General features: G+C 46.1%; 1 protein-coding gene across 2 annotated transcripts in view; it reads right to left on the bottom strand.

Annotated features, from left to right (window-relative positions):
- LOC128747193 (latent-transforming growth factor beta-binding protein 2) overlaps positions 1–15,649 on the bottom strand; it is a 110,364-nt gene that overhangs the window by 44,976 nt on the left and 49,739 nt on the right. For both annotated transcript variants that reach the window (XM_053844870.1, XM_053844871.1), the window contains 3 exons: positions 10,943–11,146; positions 10,158–10,405; positions 8,856–8,958 (listed from right to left, as the gene is read on the bottom strand). In XM_053844870.1, the coding sequence (XP_053700845.1) occupies positions 8,856–8,958; positions 10,158–10,405; positions 10,943–11,146 (555 nt within the window). The remainder of the gene's footprint in view (positions 1–8,855; positions 8,959–10,157; positions 10,406–10,942; positions 11,147–15,649) is intronic.

Below are 15,649 nucleotides of genomic sequence, written 5' to 3'. Positions count from 1 at the left end.
AAAATTCAACCAGGAATTGTCCCATTTTCTTCCATGCTATTGAGAGCTTTCACGGTTTTCATGCGCTGCCTTCGCCATGATATAAGATGAAAGCTCACTTTTGGTGTCACATCAGATTCATCTAGTAAATTCTCTGGAGTCCGAACCTCTTTAATCAAATACCCCTCATCATATTCTGTGTTGTTTTTTGGTGTCTACTCCGATCAGGGTCCCAAAAAGCAGATGTTGAAGGGAGTAAAACAAATGTGGTGGACGGCAACGCATTGATTAAGGGAATGTCCGGTGGATAAAATCCCCAAACGCTCTTGAATCTGTGTCACTTTCCCAGGATCGACTGGAATGTGTGCCACATGGAACATTTCTGGTAATCAGCTCCGGGAAACTGAGTAATGTTTTGGTCCTGCTGCGACCCAGTGGACCGGGCGGGGTCAATGTACCTGAGAGTCGACAGAGCAGAAGTGGGTCAAAACCAAGAGGGCGGCGGTGGTGGTGGTGGTGGTGGTGGGGGGGGCGAGGGGGAACTGTGTCAAAGTGACGCCCCGTTCCTGTCTGCCCACCGAACCATCTTCCAGGGTCCTAATCCCCTGGCTCAAGTCTGTGAGTAATGAGCTGTTGTGGTCGGGCGGTGGGCACTGCCCCCTGCCGTGATGGGATCAGGGAAAGTCTGGTCTGAGTGACAGCAGGGCGCACATGCCAGGAGAAACCCAGTGGGGGGGTCTGTCTCAATGAAGCTTATTATCAGGGAGGGGAGGACATCTGCATTCGGCGGCGATTTCAAAATGAACCCGGGAGACAAGTCTTGTCGGAGTTCAAATCAGTTTGGGTCACAGAACTTGTTTTGCCCCATTCAGCCATCTGAACTTGACATTTCGTCTCCCTGGAAGCCAAAACGCTGGTAATCAGAGTTCACTCGACGTGACCTTTATTGTTCCCCGGCAGCAGCCGGTCCTGAAAAACAACAACAGCGTCTGGGTTCCATCCTGACATTTCCCTGTTCGCCTTTGTGTGGCTTCTCTAAAGCTCCTCCAGTCCAGTCCCTCTGTCCAAAAACATGCGCATTTGTTTCAATGGACGCTTTAAACCAACCGTGAACTCTCTTGAGGCTTGTCTCCTCAATGTCTCCAAGTAATGAGACAAAGTGGCTGCATGTCCGAGGTGAACTCTGCCGATGTTGACTGGATTTAAGTGCTTTATTTCCATCATCTAAAACGCAAGTATGATATCAAGCTCTGGTGGTCATCAAGTGTTAAGTACATAAGTTGTTCTGTGGAATGCTGCAGTTTAATGGTCCATTTGTGGATGAATTTACAACCCAATAAAGCAGATTTTTGTGAAAGACAGACTGGCATTTGGGGAGCGGTCTCCGTGGACTGTGATGTTTGCTGATGATATTGTGATTTGTAGTGAGACTAAAGGCCCATTTATGTACGGAAGACTCTGAGTTCATTTCGTCCACGAAGCTTACAGATAAGGACCAAATGGAGCAGTACCACAGGGGGGCAGTGTTGCTGCTACTACCCGATACGTAGCTCTCATGAGACACGAAGAAGACATAACAATGGTGGAAATTCTCCGTCATCCAGTCGCGATATATTTAACTGCCTCGTCGACAACCACCTCCTGCAACACTACAAGGTCAATGCTTCTTACATAGTCACCATGTTTGTTTTGGAGTTTGTCATTGTCATAAACTTCATGAGATCAGTGACGTGAACAATGTTTGAAGCCTATGGGGAAATTTTCGCATGTAAAGGGCGCAAACATGGGCCTTAAGTAGGTGGTGGAGGAGAAGGTTCACAGTCCCCCATTCAGACATCATTTCAGTCGAGTAACAAAAAGACAGTTAATCCCTATTTTCCAATTGCAACGAAAACACCTCGCACTGTTTTGACGGCCATTTATGGACAAACACCGTTACAAAAGCAGTTTTGCAAGACTGAGCTCAAGTTGCGCATCATTGGCGTCGCCCACAGTTACGACGTCCACCTGAGGTAAATGCAGAAACATGTCGCCCATCCATTTATCCTTGACTGACAGAAGACTAGTCATCCTTCAATAATCTGTCATTGTCCATCACCAGCCACTTGTGTCGCACATCTTACTGCCAACAACGTTGAATTCTCAACTCCGGAGGCAACATTCCTCAGTGCGCAACGATTGCTAATGCTATCGGAGGGAAGTTTGGATGGAGGGAGGCCCCTGTTGAGGGATCTAATATGAGAAGGAAGCTTATGCAAAACAACTCTAAAGACTTACTGTGAGAAGGGAGGTTTTTCTTTTGCATGGTGGGATCATATCTTTTGTCTTGTCGTCCGGACAGCCTCAGTTTTTAAGAAGATTAGATGTTTTAGATTAAGGCGCATTCCTGAGACTCCCAGGGAACCGTCAACGGACCATAAAGCTTCCATTTCAACCTTTATATGTTAACAATTTCCTCCCAATTTTTTTGTGATTGCTGCATTAGTTTAGAAGCGTTAAACCTGGCCAAAGTCTGAGAGACTCACGGCTGCTTATATGAATGAGCTCCAAGTATAAGTACTGAGTATGTCCGCCCAGCTTGGTCAGTGCTAGTGATGGGTAGATGAGGTTTCATGACACAGTATCGAAGGGTTGAAGAGGTTTCATGAAAGGTGGTGCTGTCTGTTATAAAATGTTTGGACTTGAACAACTAATTCAATTAAACCTCACATCATTTCTAAACCAAGAGCGCCATCTAGAGGCCTCTGAAAAGTAGGACACTGTTTCATCAACCCTGCAGTACTGTTTCACGATACCTCATCTACCCATCACTAGCCAGTATTCCACTACCTGTGGATTTGAAGGATAAATAAACAAGTATTTTTGAATTCATCACAGTATTTTTGCACTGTGCTGCACTGTATTCAGACCTGGCAAACACAGATACCAAATGCAATATACCATTAGTCCTGTCGTGGCACGACTCAAATCCCAGTAGCAGACTCGTTGGCTGCAGGTTAATTCCCACAACTCCACTGGAAACTTTTTGACTCACGGCAGGTAATCAAGCTGCCGCTTGGCGACTCACCCGGACGCCCTGAGACAAGATGGAAGATGGGCCGATGCCATCCACAGTGCTGGGAAGAGAAGCTCTGATTCTACCCAGGGATGCCTCGAAGGAAAATAACCAACGCCGTTGCCAGACTCTCTTTTCCACCAATCTGCTTCCTGACTTGTAGCCATCGGACAAACTGGTACCACACTTCAAAAACATTAGTCTTTAATCACGACTTTAGGTCTCTGGAAATTGTGGTGCGGCAGCTTGAAGGGACAAATATAGCAACATCTTTTATCGCTCTTCCATTAGCTCTGGCCTCTCCGAACAGCCAGAGCAGGAATAAACAAAATCTGATTCTGCATTTCTTACATTTGAATAGAAACACGCGTCGAGTGGTTGTGTACGTTTGGATTTGTTTGAAGAGTTAGCGCAGCCCGCTCCCTGATATTCGCGTGGCACTGGACCCATCCCATGGAGCAACAATCTAAAACAGACCGGCAGTTCTCTGCAATCACCAGTGAGCAGCGGAATATTAAGTCGCAATTTGAAACATGCCAGCGTGCATTCCCAACAAGAAGGCTTTATTTATCTTAGATACGCTGCATGCATTTCCTCCACATCTGCTTCCAGCTGGCATCTGTGTGCCGCGCGTGGACGGTGATCCGCCACGCTGCTGCCCGTTCAGAGATTCCACCATTCAGAGTGTGACGGGACGCAGCAACGTCACCGCCAATGAATGAATCGGTTGAAATGACCAGAGCTCTTTCTCGTAGAAGCTGCCGTGGACGCGCGCCAACGCATCTGCTCCACTGCCGCTTCATTCCAGAGTAATTGCATCTCTGGTTTTTGTTGTAATTAACAAGTTTCCATGTTTGATGGATGCTAATAAAAAGCAGTAAGCGGAGGATTTGGCCTCTCTGTGAAGGCTGCGTCCGGGGAATACATGCAATTTTTCTGGAGAAATCGTAGAAAGGCCGTGCCCTCGTCCAAATGAATGGAGGTGATTCCTAATGAAGAACACTTCTCTAAACAGGCGGTGTCCAAGAGAGACGCTGGTGATGGCGGAATATCAACAAGAAATGTCATAAAAAGGAATCAGAGAGATGTTTTCTCCTCGATCCGCTCCCACACCCATCATTTAAAAGACTTTGACTTCCGAAATCCATGTCCAGAGCACATTTATTTGACTGTGACCAAACGTGATTTTTCATCCGATCAGTGATTCATTCAGACGTTCATTTATTTTCGATGGCAGTTGAGGGGGTTACCCTGTCATCTGGGACTTTTTTTTATTTCCACAGACCCTTTGGCCAGATCTGACTGTGAGATATTCCCAGAGATAGATGTGCCTCATGATCTCTGAGGCTCTACTTCACTTCCCACCTGCGAAAACATTTCGATCGCCGTGATCTACATCATTTATTTGGTTCAATATACGTAGTGATGTTGACTTCCACTAGAGGGCTCCAATGAGCGGCTGAACTCTGAGAACGATTGATTCAGAATGATTTCTGAGCAAGTATTTGGGATCTGAAGCGGCGAGACAGGAAATGATTTACACTCATGAAGCGTGTGTGAATCCCAGTGGAAATTTGGGAGTTTGCCACCACCTATCGCCTGCGAAGCCTCCAGTCATATCAAAGAGGAGAAGGGAGCATTACACTGGGATTAAAGAAAGACTGTGGACAAGCCTGTATCTGTGTTGACACTTTGTTACCTGAGTGGGGACAGGTGTTCTGAGAGTCCTAACACTTCAAACCCCTTTACACAGCTCCGCTTCCTTCTCCGTGTTTCAACCTGCAGCAGCGCTCTGATAACGCACCTGACCCCGTTTCTCCTCGGCTCGCCGTCTGGCTCGCTCTCCTGCGTCTCCAGCTCTTGTCTCATCAGCTCCCACTCAGCTCAGACTTTTTTTTCTATTCTTAATTCCGATGTCAAGCATACTCCTCTCTTTGCAATAAATCCCATTCTTGGCATCGGCCGGTCGCCTTGGCTCAGCGTAACGCGCTTGGTTTCACTAACTCTTCCCCACCTAAACCCTGGGATAGACCGTGCACTTTAAGGAAACTTAGGAGTTGATTGACAAGCGCACTCTGCAACGTGGATTTAATAAACTGTTGGTGCGACATCAACATTTTGAAATACAAAAGCTACATTTTATCAGACTACAATTTAAGTCGATTAAAGGGGCACAGCATTTGTGCGTCCATGGAAACACAACACTGATTTTTGCGTGCACAGTAGCCACACCTGGAACTAGCCGCAAACATTTGGATTTATTTGGTGTTTAATAACAGTTTCATGGTAACATTCCAGCCACTTTGTGATGCTAGGAGTCAGACTACCTTCCTTAATAACAGGGGAATAGTGATTTGTATTTTTTATTCGGGCGCGACAGACTCCAACACAGCTGTGGCAAATCTGCACATCATCGATCCCCTTACTAGATGGTGACAAGTCTTTGGTCTAGGCTTTCGTGTTCTTTCCCGCCTTATGGCGCCCATTACTAGTATTTTATCATCTGCTTTTTTCCTAGCTTCACAAAGCACCTTTGTCAGTTGGATTCCTCCTTGCTTTTATTCTAGCCTTCTTCATTTCTGCTTTTCAAATGAGCTGGCCCGCCTCGCCTTCCTTCCATTGCTAGTTTCGTTTGGACGACCTTTGTGGTTTTGAAGTGGGATTGAGTCTGAAAAAAGTTTGGTCAGCGAGGGACGTATGTGACCATACATTGGTGGCGTCCCATTTTCATCAGGTGAGGGGACTTAACTGTTGGAGCCATTAAAAACTGGAAGATTTAAGGGGGAGAAACGTTACTGGGCCAAAGCAGGGGTGGCCATGTGGGTTGGACAATATGGGGAGGAGAGCCAGTGTTGGACTTTTGGAGGTGGAAGAAGATGGTTACAATCTATGAGGTCCATGGAAGAGGTGATTTAAGGCGTGAAGAGGAGGTGAAGAGGATAGGTGTGACATAGGAAGATGATGAAGAGCGGTAAAACCATCCACCAGGCTGCACAGAGAAATTGAGGAAATTAAGTTCACAGAGATATTTACTGGGGCTTCATAGGGGTTCGCCCCCTTCAGCGGCACGACTCTCAAAGAGAGCGTTAGGTCCGCCTTCAGCGGTTCAGAGACTATCGACACAGGCACCGGGTCAAGAAACAGTCCTGATCCAGTCCATCAACCACATGGACTCAAACTGCTTATTATTTACATTTTTTTGGGAACACCAAACCAAGAAGAGGGAGTGAAGACCGGAAGTGTGGAGTTAGGTTTCCTAGACAGGTAGAGCAAGGTGTCATCTGCAGAAATGGATATTAAACTAGAGGGAAATGTTGAGCTCTTGAGGAGGGGTCCGAGGACAGAGCCCTGTGGCACACCTGTACGCGACTGAAAATCGATGTGAACAGTCAGCACTGGTACATTTGACCTCAAAACCAGAGGATGAGCTGACTGGTCGCAACAAAACCAATATTTTTCTGTGTCAGTCAACTCCCCCGAGGGAAGATTATTGAGAGGTCTTTAATGTCCCTATAAGATTTGAGATGATTTTATTATGAGCATGTGGTCTTTGGCAGCATGTAATGGCGCTCTAATTATTGTCACTTGTGTTGTCAGCAAAAAAACAAAACAGATTCAGCGTGAGGACATTAACACACTTTTAGCGGTCCAAGTAGGATTTTCAGTCATCTTGACCTGGTTAGAGTGTCCAGTGCTCCGAATGTTGCCATTGTTCCCCACAAATCCCCAAATCCTATTCCCGGACCTTCCCTGTCCGCTCCAGTTACCGGCCTCTTCTGCAATAAAGACAAGGTCCAACGTTTATCAGCAGCGGCATCGTCTCCACAACCTGATCGGGAGCGGGGAGAGCAGGTTCCTCCAACACATGAGCAACGTCGAGGCCTCTGAGGCAGGAATGCGGCTTAAAGAACCCGCCAAGTGTCTAAACTAAGAACAATAACACTCTGGAGGAATGTCAAGCATTTCTCTTATTAAAGCTCCAGCCAAGACCTGTGGGACTAAGTATATGATTTCATTCTGACTTTCCCCCCTTTTCTTCTTCCTCGTCTTTAGTCTGCTGCCTGCGTGTGACCCGGGCTTCGGGCCTACAGAGTATCCCGCCCCTGCTCCACAGAAATGAGCGAACAGAGATTTCGCTTGGTTTCTCCGTCGAACTTCAAAGAGCGGAGCAGAGGGGAACATCTGGGAGCCGAAGGAGCTCGTGCCAAGGGAAGAGCAGAATTCTCTCATTCCGAGGGGGCGAAGAGGATTGTTATGTTGGGGTGATAAATGGAGGAGACAGAGAAGGATGGGGTCTGCTTTTGATTAAGTCTTGGTCAGATGAGCAGGACAGCTAATTGTCAGCGATTCCAATGTGAAGCTGCGAGCCAGGAACGATTAAAGAAATAAATCTCTGTCTTTTCAAGACACTTTCCAGAATTCCACCAGGGTCAGCAGAGGGATGTCGAGTCAAGTCACGAACCAAGAGCGCGGCAGTCGCCACCCACCGTCGGCGTAAAGGCTTGCTACCATAAACCCCGACCTACCGCAGCTCTGGTTTGTGCGCAGCTGTTTTACTGACAATCATTTACGCAGCATTGTTTGGCCCGCTGCCCCGCAGGGTAGGTGGTACGACAACCAGGCTGGTATTGACGCTAGTTGTGGTTTCATTTGCCATCCAAGTTTCACAGAGGCCGAAAACTCACAGCTTGATGAAACAGGGGCAGCTCCAGAGACGTTGAGTCAGGATGGTGTTAACAGCGGGGCTTTTTGTCGGATGTCATGACACTATAAAAGCTCTTAAATCACTGGTTACAAAGATTCTAAAATCACAGGCTAGCACAGTTTATAAGTCTGATTACGACTTTGTGGATATAAAAAAAAACACTATTAGGCTACTAAAGCTAGAGTTTGTGCGAAATTATGAGGAGCGTCTTGGCTCCGCGGTAAAATGGACCAACCAACAGAAGTAAAGGGAGGACACCACCACAAACAAAATAAAGGCAGTTTGGTTGACATGGAGTCAAGGAAAGTGCCGATAACATTTGTCTTTGTGACAGTCGTTGACAGGTCGATCAGTCTAGTCTGTGTCCACACACATGCGTATCCAATGAAAGATGCTATTGAGTCCAACCTCTCTCCTCCATCACATCCTGCCACAAATTTGTCCAAGGAATTTTGTCGGACAATGGACAGGTCAGACACGACTAAAAAGATAGGGCAACAACGAAACAACACCCTGATGTTATGTGCGAAGCAGGGACTGACAGAACATTGGCCATGAATGAACAAATAGAATAATTCCTATAACAGCGAGTCAAAAAAAGTCCAATCGAAGATGTCAAAAAGCAAGAGGGGTTGAGACTGATCTGGCAGAATCCTTGAATTTGAGCCTCTGCAATTTATTCATTTATTTCCTGAATAAACCTCAAGCAAAGTCTGCTGAGCTGAAAGGGAGAACTTAATGCAACAGTATCGGTTTGAAAATGGACTCTGCCCTTTGAGCCAATGTCATCTCATTTCTTTCCCGCAACATCATTGCCCCAACTTTTCTAGTAGGGTTCGCTCAACTTGACGTTGTGATTGTTGGGTACTTCTAAAAACCTGCACCACGTCTGTAGACAGTTATATGGCCAGTTGACAACGCAACTGATAACTCATGAAACCAGCGTAGTATGCTAGACTGATAATATTTCTGTGTTCATTGACTCCTATCGTCATTCAGAGGCCAAGGTTAGGTATCAGTTTCCATTCGCCGTAATGACAAAATAGCCATCGTTGTATCCAAACATGGCCGTGAATAGAAGATTGTTCAGCGGGTTACGTAAGACGCAGGGCTCACCTGGCTTGCTTGGGCACTTCTGGCACTTGTTCAGACCCCAGGAGGCGCCCACGCTCCCGCAGCAGTCTTCTTGTTTGGTTAATCCTGGCAGAGGTTTGCCACACTGCAACGACACACACACACCAGTCAAATCCAAACTCAGCCTGATTAGTGCAGTTTTTAGCATCCAGCTGTGCAAGATTTGTGCTGCATCATTTGCGAAAGTGCATTCTTGCCGGTTCACATCTGATCTGGTTACTGGGCCTCATGACACGAGCTCCGTCCACCAACCGTCAAAAGCTCCACACAGGTCTCATTAGAGCATTTGCCAAATTATGGGAGATTGATATCAGATCAGAACTTATTGGATTTCCAGTAGACATGTCGAAAACGTAATAGATAGTCAATAGATAAGAGATCCTGCAGCAAATAAGGGGAATGAAAAGAGTTTCTCTGCAACCGTACACAGTCTGGAATGTCTCATTTTGGGTTCCATGAGACTAGAGATAACAGAGCACAGACATTTGTTCAGGCCCACAACATTAGGCTTTACTGTGGGTCACTGTGTCATTGGGATAAGGAACCTCAGAAGAGAAAGAAAGTCCATGAAGAGAAGCCAGAGAGGATGCAGAATGCCTGATTTATGATTTATGGCAGCTTTTGGGGACCCACAGAAAGAGGAGCAACCTAGAGATTCGCCAGACATTTGGGCTTGACTCTACCGTAAATGGTATGTCCATCAACCCAGGTGAGTCATGTACACAACCACAGACAGTTAGTAGCATCTTGTCTTACTCTCAACCTTGGATATAGAGGTTCAAGACACTGGTAGAGCTCCTAGTAGCGGGAGCGTCTTTTGTATGTCCAACGATAAAAAGGATTGGTAGTAAGGAAGCCATTGCCCATTGGCTTCGTGCCATAGACTGTTCCCGATTATACCCTCTGCCATAGGCCAGTTCTATGCTGAACCCCCGGGGCTTCTAAAAACTTGTGCACATAGCGACAAAACCAGCACTGGTTTTTGGAAATGTGTGTTTCCCCATACCAACAGTCAAGGCGACCTTAAGATGCCCTACTGGGAGGATACATGTTGAGTAACTTGACACGACGAAAAACACATGTAGAGGTGACCTGGTTGGTGTCTATAGTCTTCCATAGTGCAGCATAGACAGCCTTTTATACAAAGCATGATATGATAACTATCACATAAATAAATAGAGTCCAGATTTAACCATTGGTTGACAGTTGTTGTCACAGTATGATGGGAGCAAGTCTCCTCCACTACTAGCACTTGAACCTCTATCTTGTCTATCAAGCAAGCACCTGTCCGTCAACTGTGTCCTGGAAGCATCTTCCCACGTGTCCGTTCTGCCGGTGGTGCTCATTCCCGTTGGTGCGTCGTGTGCTGTGCTCATGTCCGTTCCCGGGTTGAGAGCGCTGCTGGACAGAGTGGGCACCATCCGTCGTTGGCGTCCTCTGGCCTGGCTGTACCCTGGCAACTTGATGGATCTGGACTTCTGTCTCCGGAGGATGCTGAATGTGGACGTTAACCAGTGAGGGATGGAGCGAAGCTGGAAGGAGAACGTGGACGATCAATGGACACGCCAGCTCGCATGAATGAAAACCACAACATGAGTTTTGACTGACTAATGAGTTGAAGTGATCGGCCCAACATTGCAAAAGAATATGCACACTGGTTTGAATCAAGTTGTTTTGAAGACCAAAAGCAGATTTGTCAGAGAGTCAGGAGATGTTGAAATCTATTGTCCTTCTTTGTGAAGTCATGTATCATGAATCTGGACGGACAATACCAGAGTTCAGATCACGAGCTGAGCAGTAAACACAACTGGACAGCTACATAAGACTATAGTTAACAGCTCATGTTCATGTTATTCACTCATTCATTCTCCATGAATGTTAGAGGCTCAAGCCTTAGCAGTCAGTCTGGGTGGGAGGTGGGGTAGACCACCAGGTCACCAGTCCGTCAGAAAAGACGTGTAGACAAACCACCACCAGAGAATTTGGATGTTTTAGGGCTAAAGGTCTTGGGAGAAAAGTGTGGGACCAAAGTGCAGCCTGTATTTATCTGAGTGACACTAGATGCTCACCTTGTTGGTTGGACAGTGGTAGCGTGTACATGGAGTGCGACAGCGTCTTGGGGCTGTGGCCGACATCCTTCTTCACTTGAGTGTTTGGTCTCGTGGCCGAGGTCACCGGCAGGTGACAGAACTTTCCGGTCGAGTTGGACGGACACCAACAAAGGTCCCTCCCGATACACCGGCCACCGCTGAGACAGGGGATCTGACAGAAGACTGCAAAGGACGAGAATTTCAGGTCACCCAACACGCCAAAAGAGATCAGGTAACTCAAAGAGTCGCAATAATGGAACATTGGTTTCTGCCTTGTCAGGGATTTACAAACACACTGGTAAACAATGATCTGGAATTTGAGGGTAGCCGCCCCCCAAAACAAACATGTCAGCGAACAAACATGTTGACGTCTTCCGATTATTATTTTTGGCCCCGTCCACGTCCAGAATTAGCCTGTGAAGTCTATGCTTGTGCATGACAGAACTTCTGATATTACTGATGGAGGTCTGTGCGTGTTTATCTAAACACCAGCACAAAATCGTGGCGCAACAATTCCAGCCCTTTGGCAAGACGTCAAAGAACTTCAGTGTTGACATTATCCGCATCACCGTGGAGCTACAGTACTGTGCTAGAATTTTAGGCAGGCACTAATGGTTACCAGAAACTGGGCGAGGCATTGCACTTTTACTTTATTTTCATCAGTGAAAACAATCACATCAATATTTGGAGGAAGGAGCCAACATTCAAAACAACATTTTCTCGGTGCAGTTGAAGGAAGTTTGCGCAAGAAACTCCAGGTATGTTGCAGCAAACATCTTATTGTTGATGTCTTTTAGACATTTATTGTAATCCAGGGGTTAGAATAGGGACAAAAAGGACAATACCCATCTATATCAGAACAGTGAGGAACATCAAGTCCTTGTCTCTATAACACTGTTGACTAACTGTTGTAGCTGGTCTGGATCACTTCACCACCTCAGTCCCGCTCTAGTTGCACCTAATTTTAAATCTAAACAGCAAACAAGCCACATCTTTCTCAAATATCCAAACAATGCTGTGTATTTAAATGTCACTGCACATCAAGCACCTAAAAGTGGCACCCTTTTTTTTTTTTTTTACAATTAGCGGTTGACATTAGGAACAATGGCGGGTGTGGAATTGTTTTGCAAATGCGCACTGTGGCGAGTCAAGTGCTTCATGTGTAAAGCGTGACTAGACAAACTGTAAAACCCAAAACAGAGATCATTAAATGAATGAATGAATGTTTCCAGAGTGGAAATGATGGTGTGTTTGAAACATTCCAAACAAACCTTGACACGGCTGTTTGGGGGCTTCTGGTGAAGCTGCATAGCATTGGACACAAGAACCAGGGATCCTGCTTCAACCTTTCTCAGCACTGCCAGGTACTGGCTGCTGACTTCATCTGGGCTGGCTTGACTCTAAATTTTAACAAGTCCAGACTACAGAAAAGGAGCACAGCCAAAGCTTTTCAGTGCTAGAACTTGCTTCTGATCACCTGAGCCAACAGGTCAGTGAGGGTCTGCTTCACCTTGTGGAAAAGCGACCCAGAGCTCGCGATTCAAATCGAAGTTCACGACACACTTGTGCATTTTTGGGCCTGGCAGCATCTTAACTACGGATTTTTTTCCCAATTTATTTTAGTTTATGATGTGGAGTGACACTGGATACAGACCAAGCCTAGCATGAGGTGAAGGGCTACACTCCTCAGGTTCTGAGTCGGTTGGACTTTAGCAATCACTTCTTTTCTCTGTTGAGCTTAGAAATGACAGATAAAAAAGTGGTTAAAGTTGCTACAGGTTGCTCAGACATATCGACATGACCGGGTCATGATACTTGACTATCATCTCGCCTGACTCGATCAGGTTAATGCTACATATTACACCTCCATTTCTTACTTAAGGTTGCACATGTTTAGTGCCAGGTATGGACCTCTCTCTCTCCAACTGACTCCCTCCCACTCTGCTGGCTTCTACCACTAGATCTTTGCAGCTCATCCTGAATGGAGCAGATCGTCACCCAGTGCCAGTTCCTCAAGGGACTCCTTCCCAACTGCTAGCGTCCAGCCTTCTCTCCTACCGAGCTACTGGTGGGTGATACAGGATTAACATCAACATTATCCAAGCTCTCCCACTGCGAGCGACTCCAGCCATTCAGCTGGCAGTTGCATTTGGTTCCTGATGTTCGATGATATAAAACATAATTGCGACACCTTCTTTTTATCAGTGACAACACTTGAACATCGACACCAGAATAAAGATGAGGCATTGCATGAGTCACCGGAGCAATGAGCGTTTACTACTTTCGCACTTTATCACACGCTGACAAGATCCAAATATTGTCTTCAGGGCAGACGAACGGCACTTTCTCTCCATTTCACCGCAGCAATAACACTGTCAAACAACGACGAGAGATAAATGGGCAATGACTCATCCCACAGACATTTGGTGCATGATATCGTCATGATAAGTTAAGCTTGAAAGATCCCTAAACTGCGACACTAGTGCTGGAGTCTCCGCTGTTAAAGCAACTGTCAAAATGTGGCGCCAGTTTAAAATTTGATAGAGGCAAGGCGGCGGCCAGCTGATGTGAGAAAGTACTTCTTATCTCTTGGCATATGAGTCTCGCATACCTGCTCCCCAATCCACAGTCTCCCTGTCCTGACCTCTCAAAGCACAATCTACCCAGCTCCGATGAATCAGAAGCACGAAAAGTCAAAGAAATATTCCGATCATCTTCGAGTGCCAGTTATTAAATCAACGAGGACTTAGCGGATGAACTGTGGCGAGTGGTGCTACAGTAACAATGGTGAGAACGAGACAAAAAGAAGTTGGAGAGTGTTGAAAGGAAAGAGAGTATAAGCGTTGTCAGGAAGTTGCATATCGACAGGGAGTTAAGTTGCACTTGGATTGCTGTACAAGTCCATCTTTGTTCCGTGCAACGTCGGGGGAATAAGGTTGCAAAATGAATTCCAAAGGAACGTGTTATATTAGCTGCTGAACCAATGACGAACCATTGTTGTTTCAGATTTATGCTAAAATATGCAATACTTTTCATTCCTGTGATAGAAAATCATGAGCAGAATATTTGAGGCAGAGACCAGTCCTGTATCCAGCTGCTGATCTTCAGCCGTTATGCTATGAGATCTGAACTAAGTTCAGAGAGATCTGAGGAGAAGCTTCTGCCAAAATAGGAGTGAGGATCAGGTCCCCTAAATCTAGGACTGTGGTTCTCATTTGGAAAAGGATCAACTACACAGGTTGAGATGAGATTCAGCCCAAGGTGGATCCTATTCTCAAAGCCTTTGTGGTCAGGAGTTTTGGCTAGTGAGGGAAAGAACACTATCACAAATACATAAATTAGATGGACTCTTTATGGAGGTAGAAGCTCAGTCATCCTGAAGAGACTGAGAGCAGAGCTCCTCCTCCAAGAGAAGCCAGTGTCTCAGTTGAGCTTGGTACACCTTGTTTGTTCCCCAGAAGTAAAGCATATCCAGAGGAGGAAAAAGGTCTAAGCTTCTTTACTTCAACTGCAAGTAAATAAAGTTCCAGAAAAAGGTTGAGTGGATGTAAAATCGAGTCCAAATGTCTGTGACCATGTAAGGGTCTGGGATCTTCACTCTCCTCCTGGCAGAAGCCGAGTAAATTCCTGGCACCTTCTCTTTTGTTCTTTCTCTGCCCTACTTAGACACTTGCGAGTGTTCTGCAGCTTTCCATCCCGCTGGTGTGTGTGTTTGTCGGGGAATGTCAAGTGGACAGCAAACAGTTATCTCATGCTGCTGTTATGCTCCTCACACGGCACAGTAAAACTGGTGCGATAATGATAACGCTTGATATGCGCCCTTGCATGAGCGTGTCGAGGGGCGCAGGCTGTCTCTTCTAAATGGTAGTCGATTGAAACTTGACTATAAATAGACCCGTCCTGAGAGAGTGATTGAGACCAGTGCAGAGCTGCCAGAGAGTTTAGTCAGGGGGAAGGAAGCGTGTGCCATCACTAAATCCACTCAGTATTTGCAACAAAACTGACTAGAAACACTGAGGTTCGTGTCGACATCTCTGTGTGCAGAGAGATAACACTTTAGAGAGATAACACTGCTTTTTGTAGCGTTTTCTGGATAGTCATCTTTGACCTTTCTAGTCATTGGTCTTGGTATCAGAAGCTTCAACAGCTGTACCTCAGACAACCTCGATGAAAAACCACTGTCACCACCATTCTGTATCAGCTACACGGAGTCTATTTTTAACCACTTATTCTTAGGGTAAAAGAAAGTAGTCGTGATATAAGATGTTCTTTCATTCCAGTAGCATCATGTCACTCAGAATGGTTTTCAATTTTGGTGACTTCAGAGTAGTACAGTCGAGTGGTAAATCATCTTCTACAATTGCTTCAGACCTTTATTGATTTCAGTGAGCACCAGTGGAACCAAATGATGAAGCAGAGACAGGAAGACCTGGTCGACCTGAGTGACTCTCATCAGGGCAGGGTCCGAAAACAAGCACCGAGGAGCCGTCGCTGGCTTATGTCCAACCCCTGTGCACTCTAACGGTTGGGGTACTCAAGCGGTTTGCACTCTCTGAGTGCATTTCTCGTCGATTACCGATTCAGAATCCAACATTAATCCCCCAAATGGACCGCATTCATACACGTTTCTATGAGGAAGCAAAGCTCTCAGGTGTTTGTTTTGAGGGAATTCCTCATCTGATGTTC

Source organism: Synchiropus splendidus, chromosome 16, assembly GCF_027744825.2.
Source record: "Synchiropus splendidus isolate RoL2022-P1 chromosome 16, RoL_Sspl_1.0, whole genome shotgun sequence".
Taxonomy (NCBI): Eukaryota; Metazoa; Chordata; class Actinopteri; order Syngnathiformes; family Callionymidae; genus Synchiropus; species Synchiropus splendidus.
This window is presented reverse-complemented; position numbering and strand designations above follow the sequence as displayed.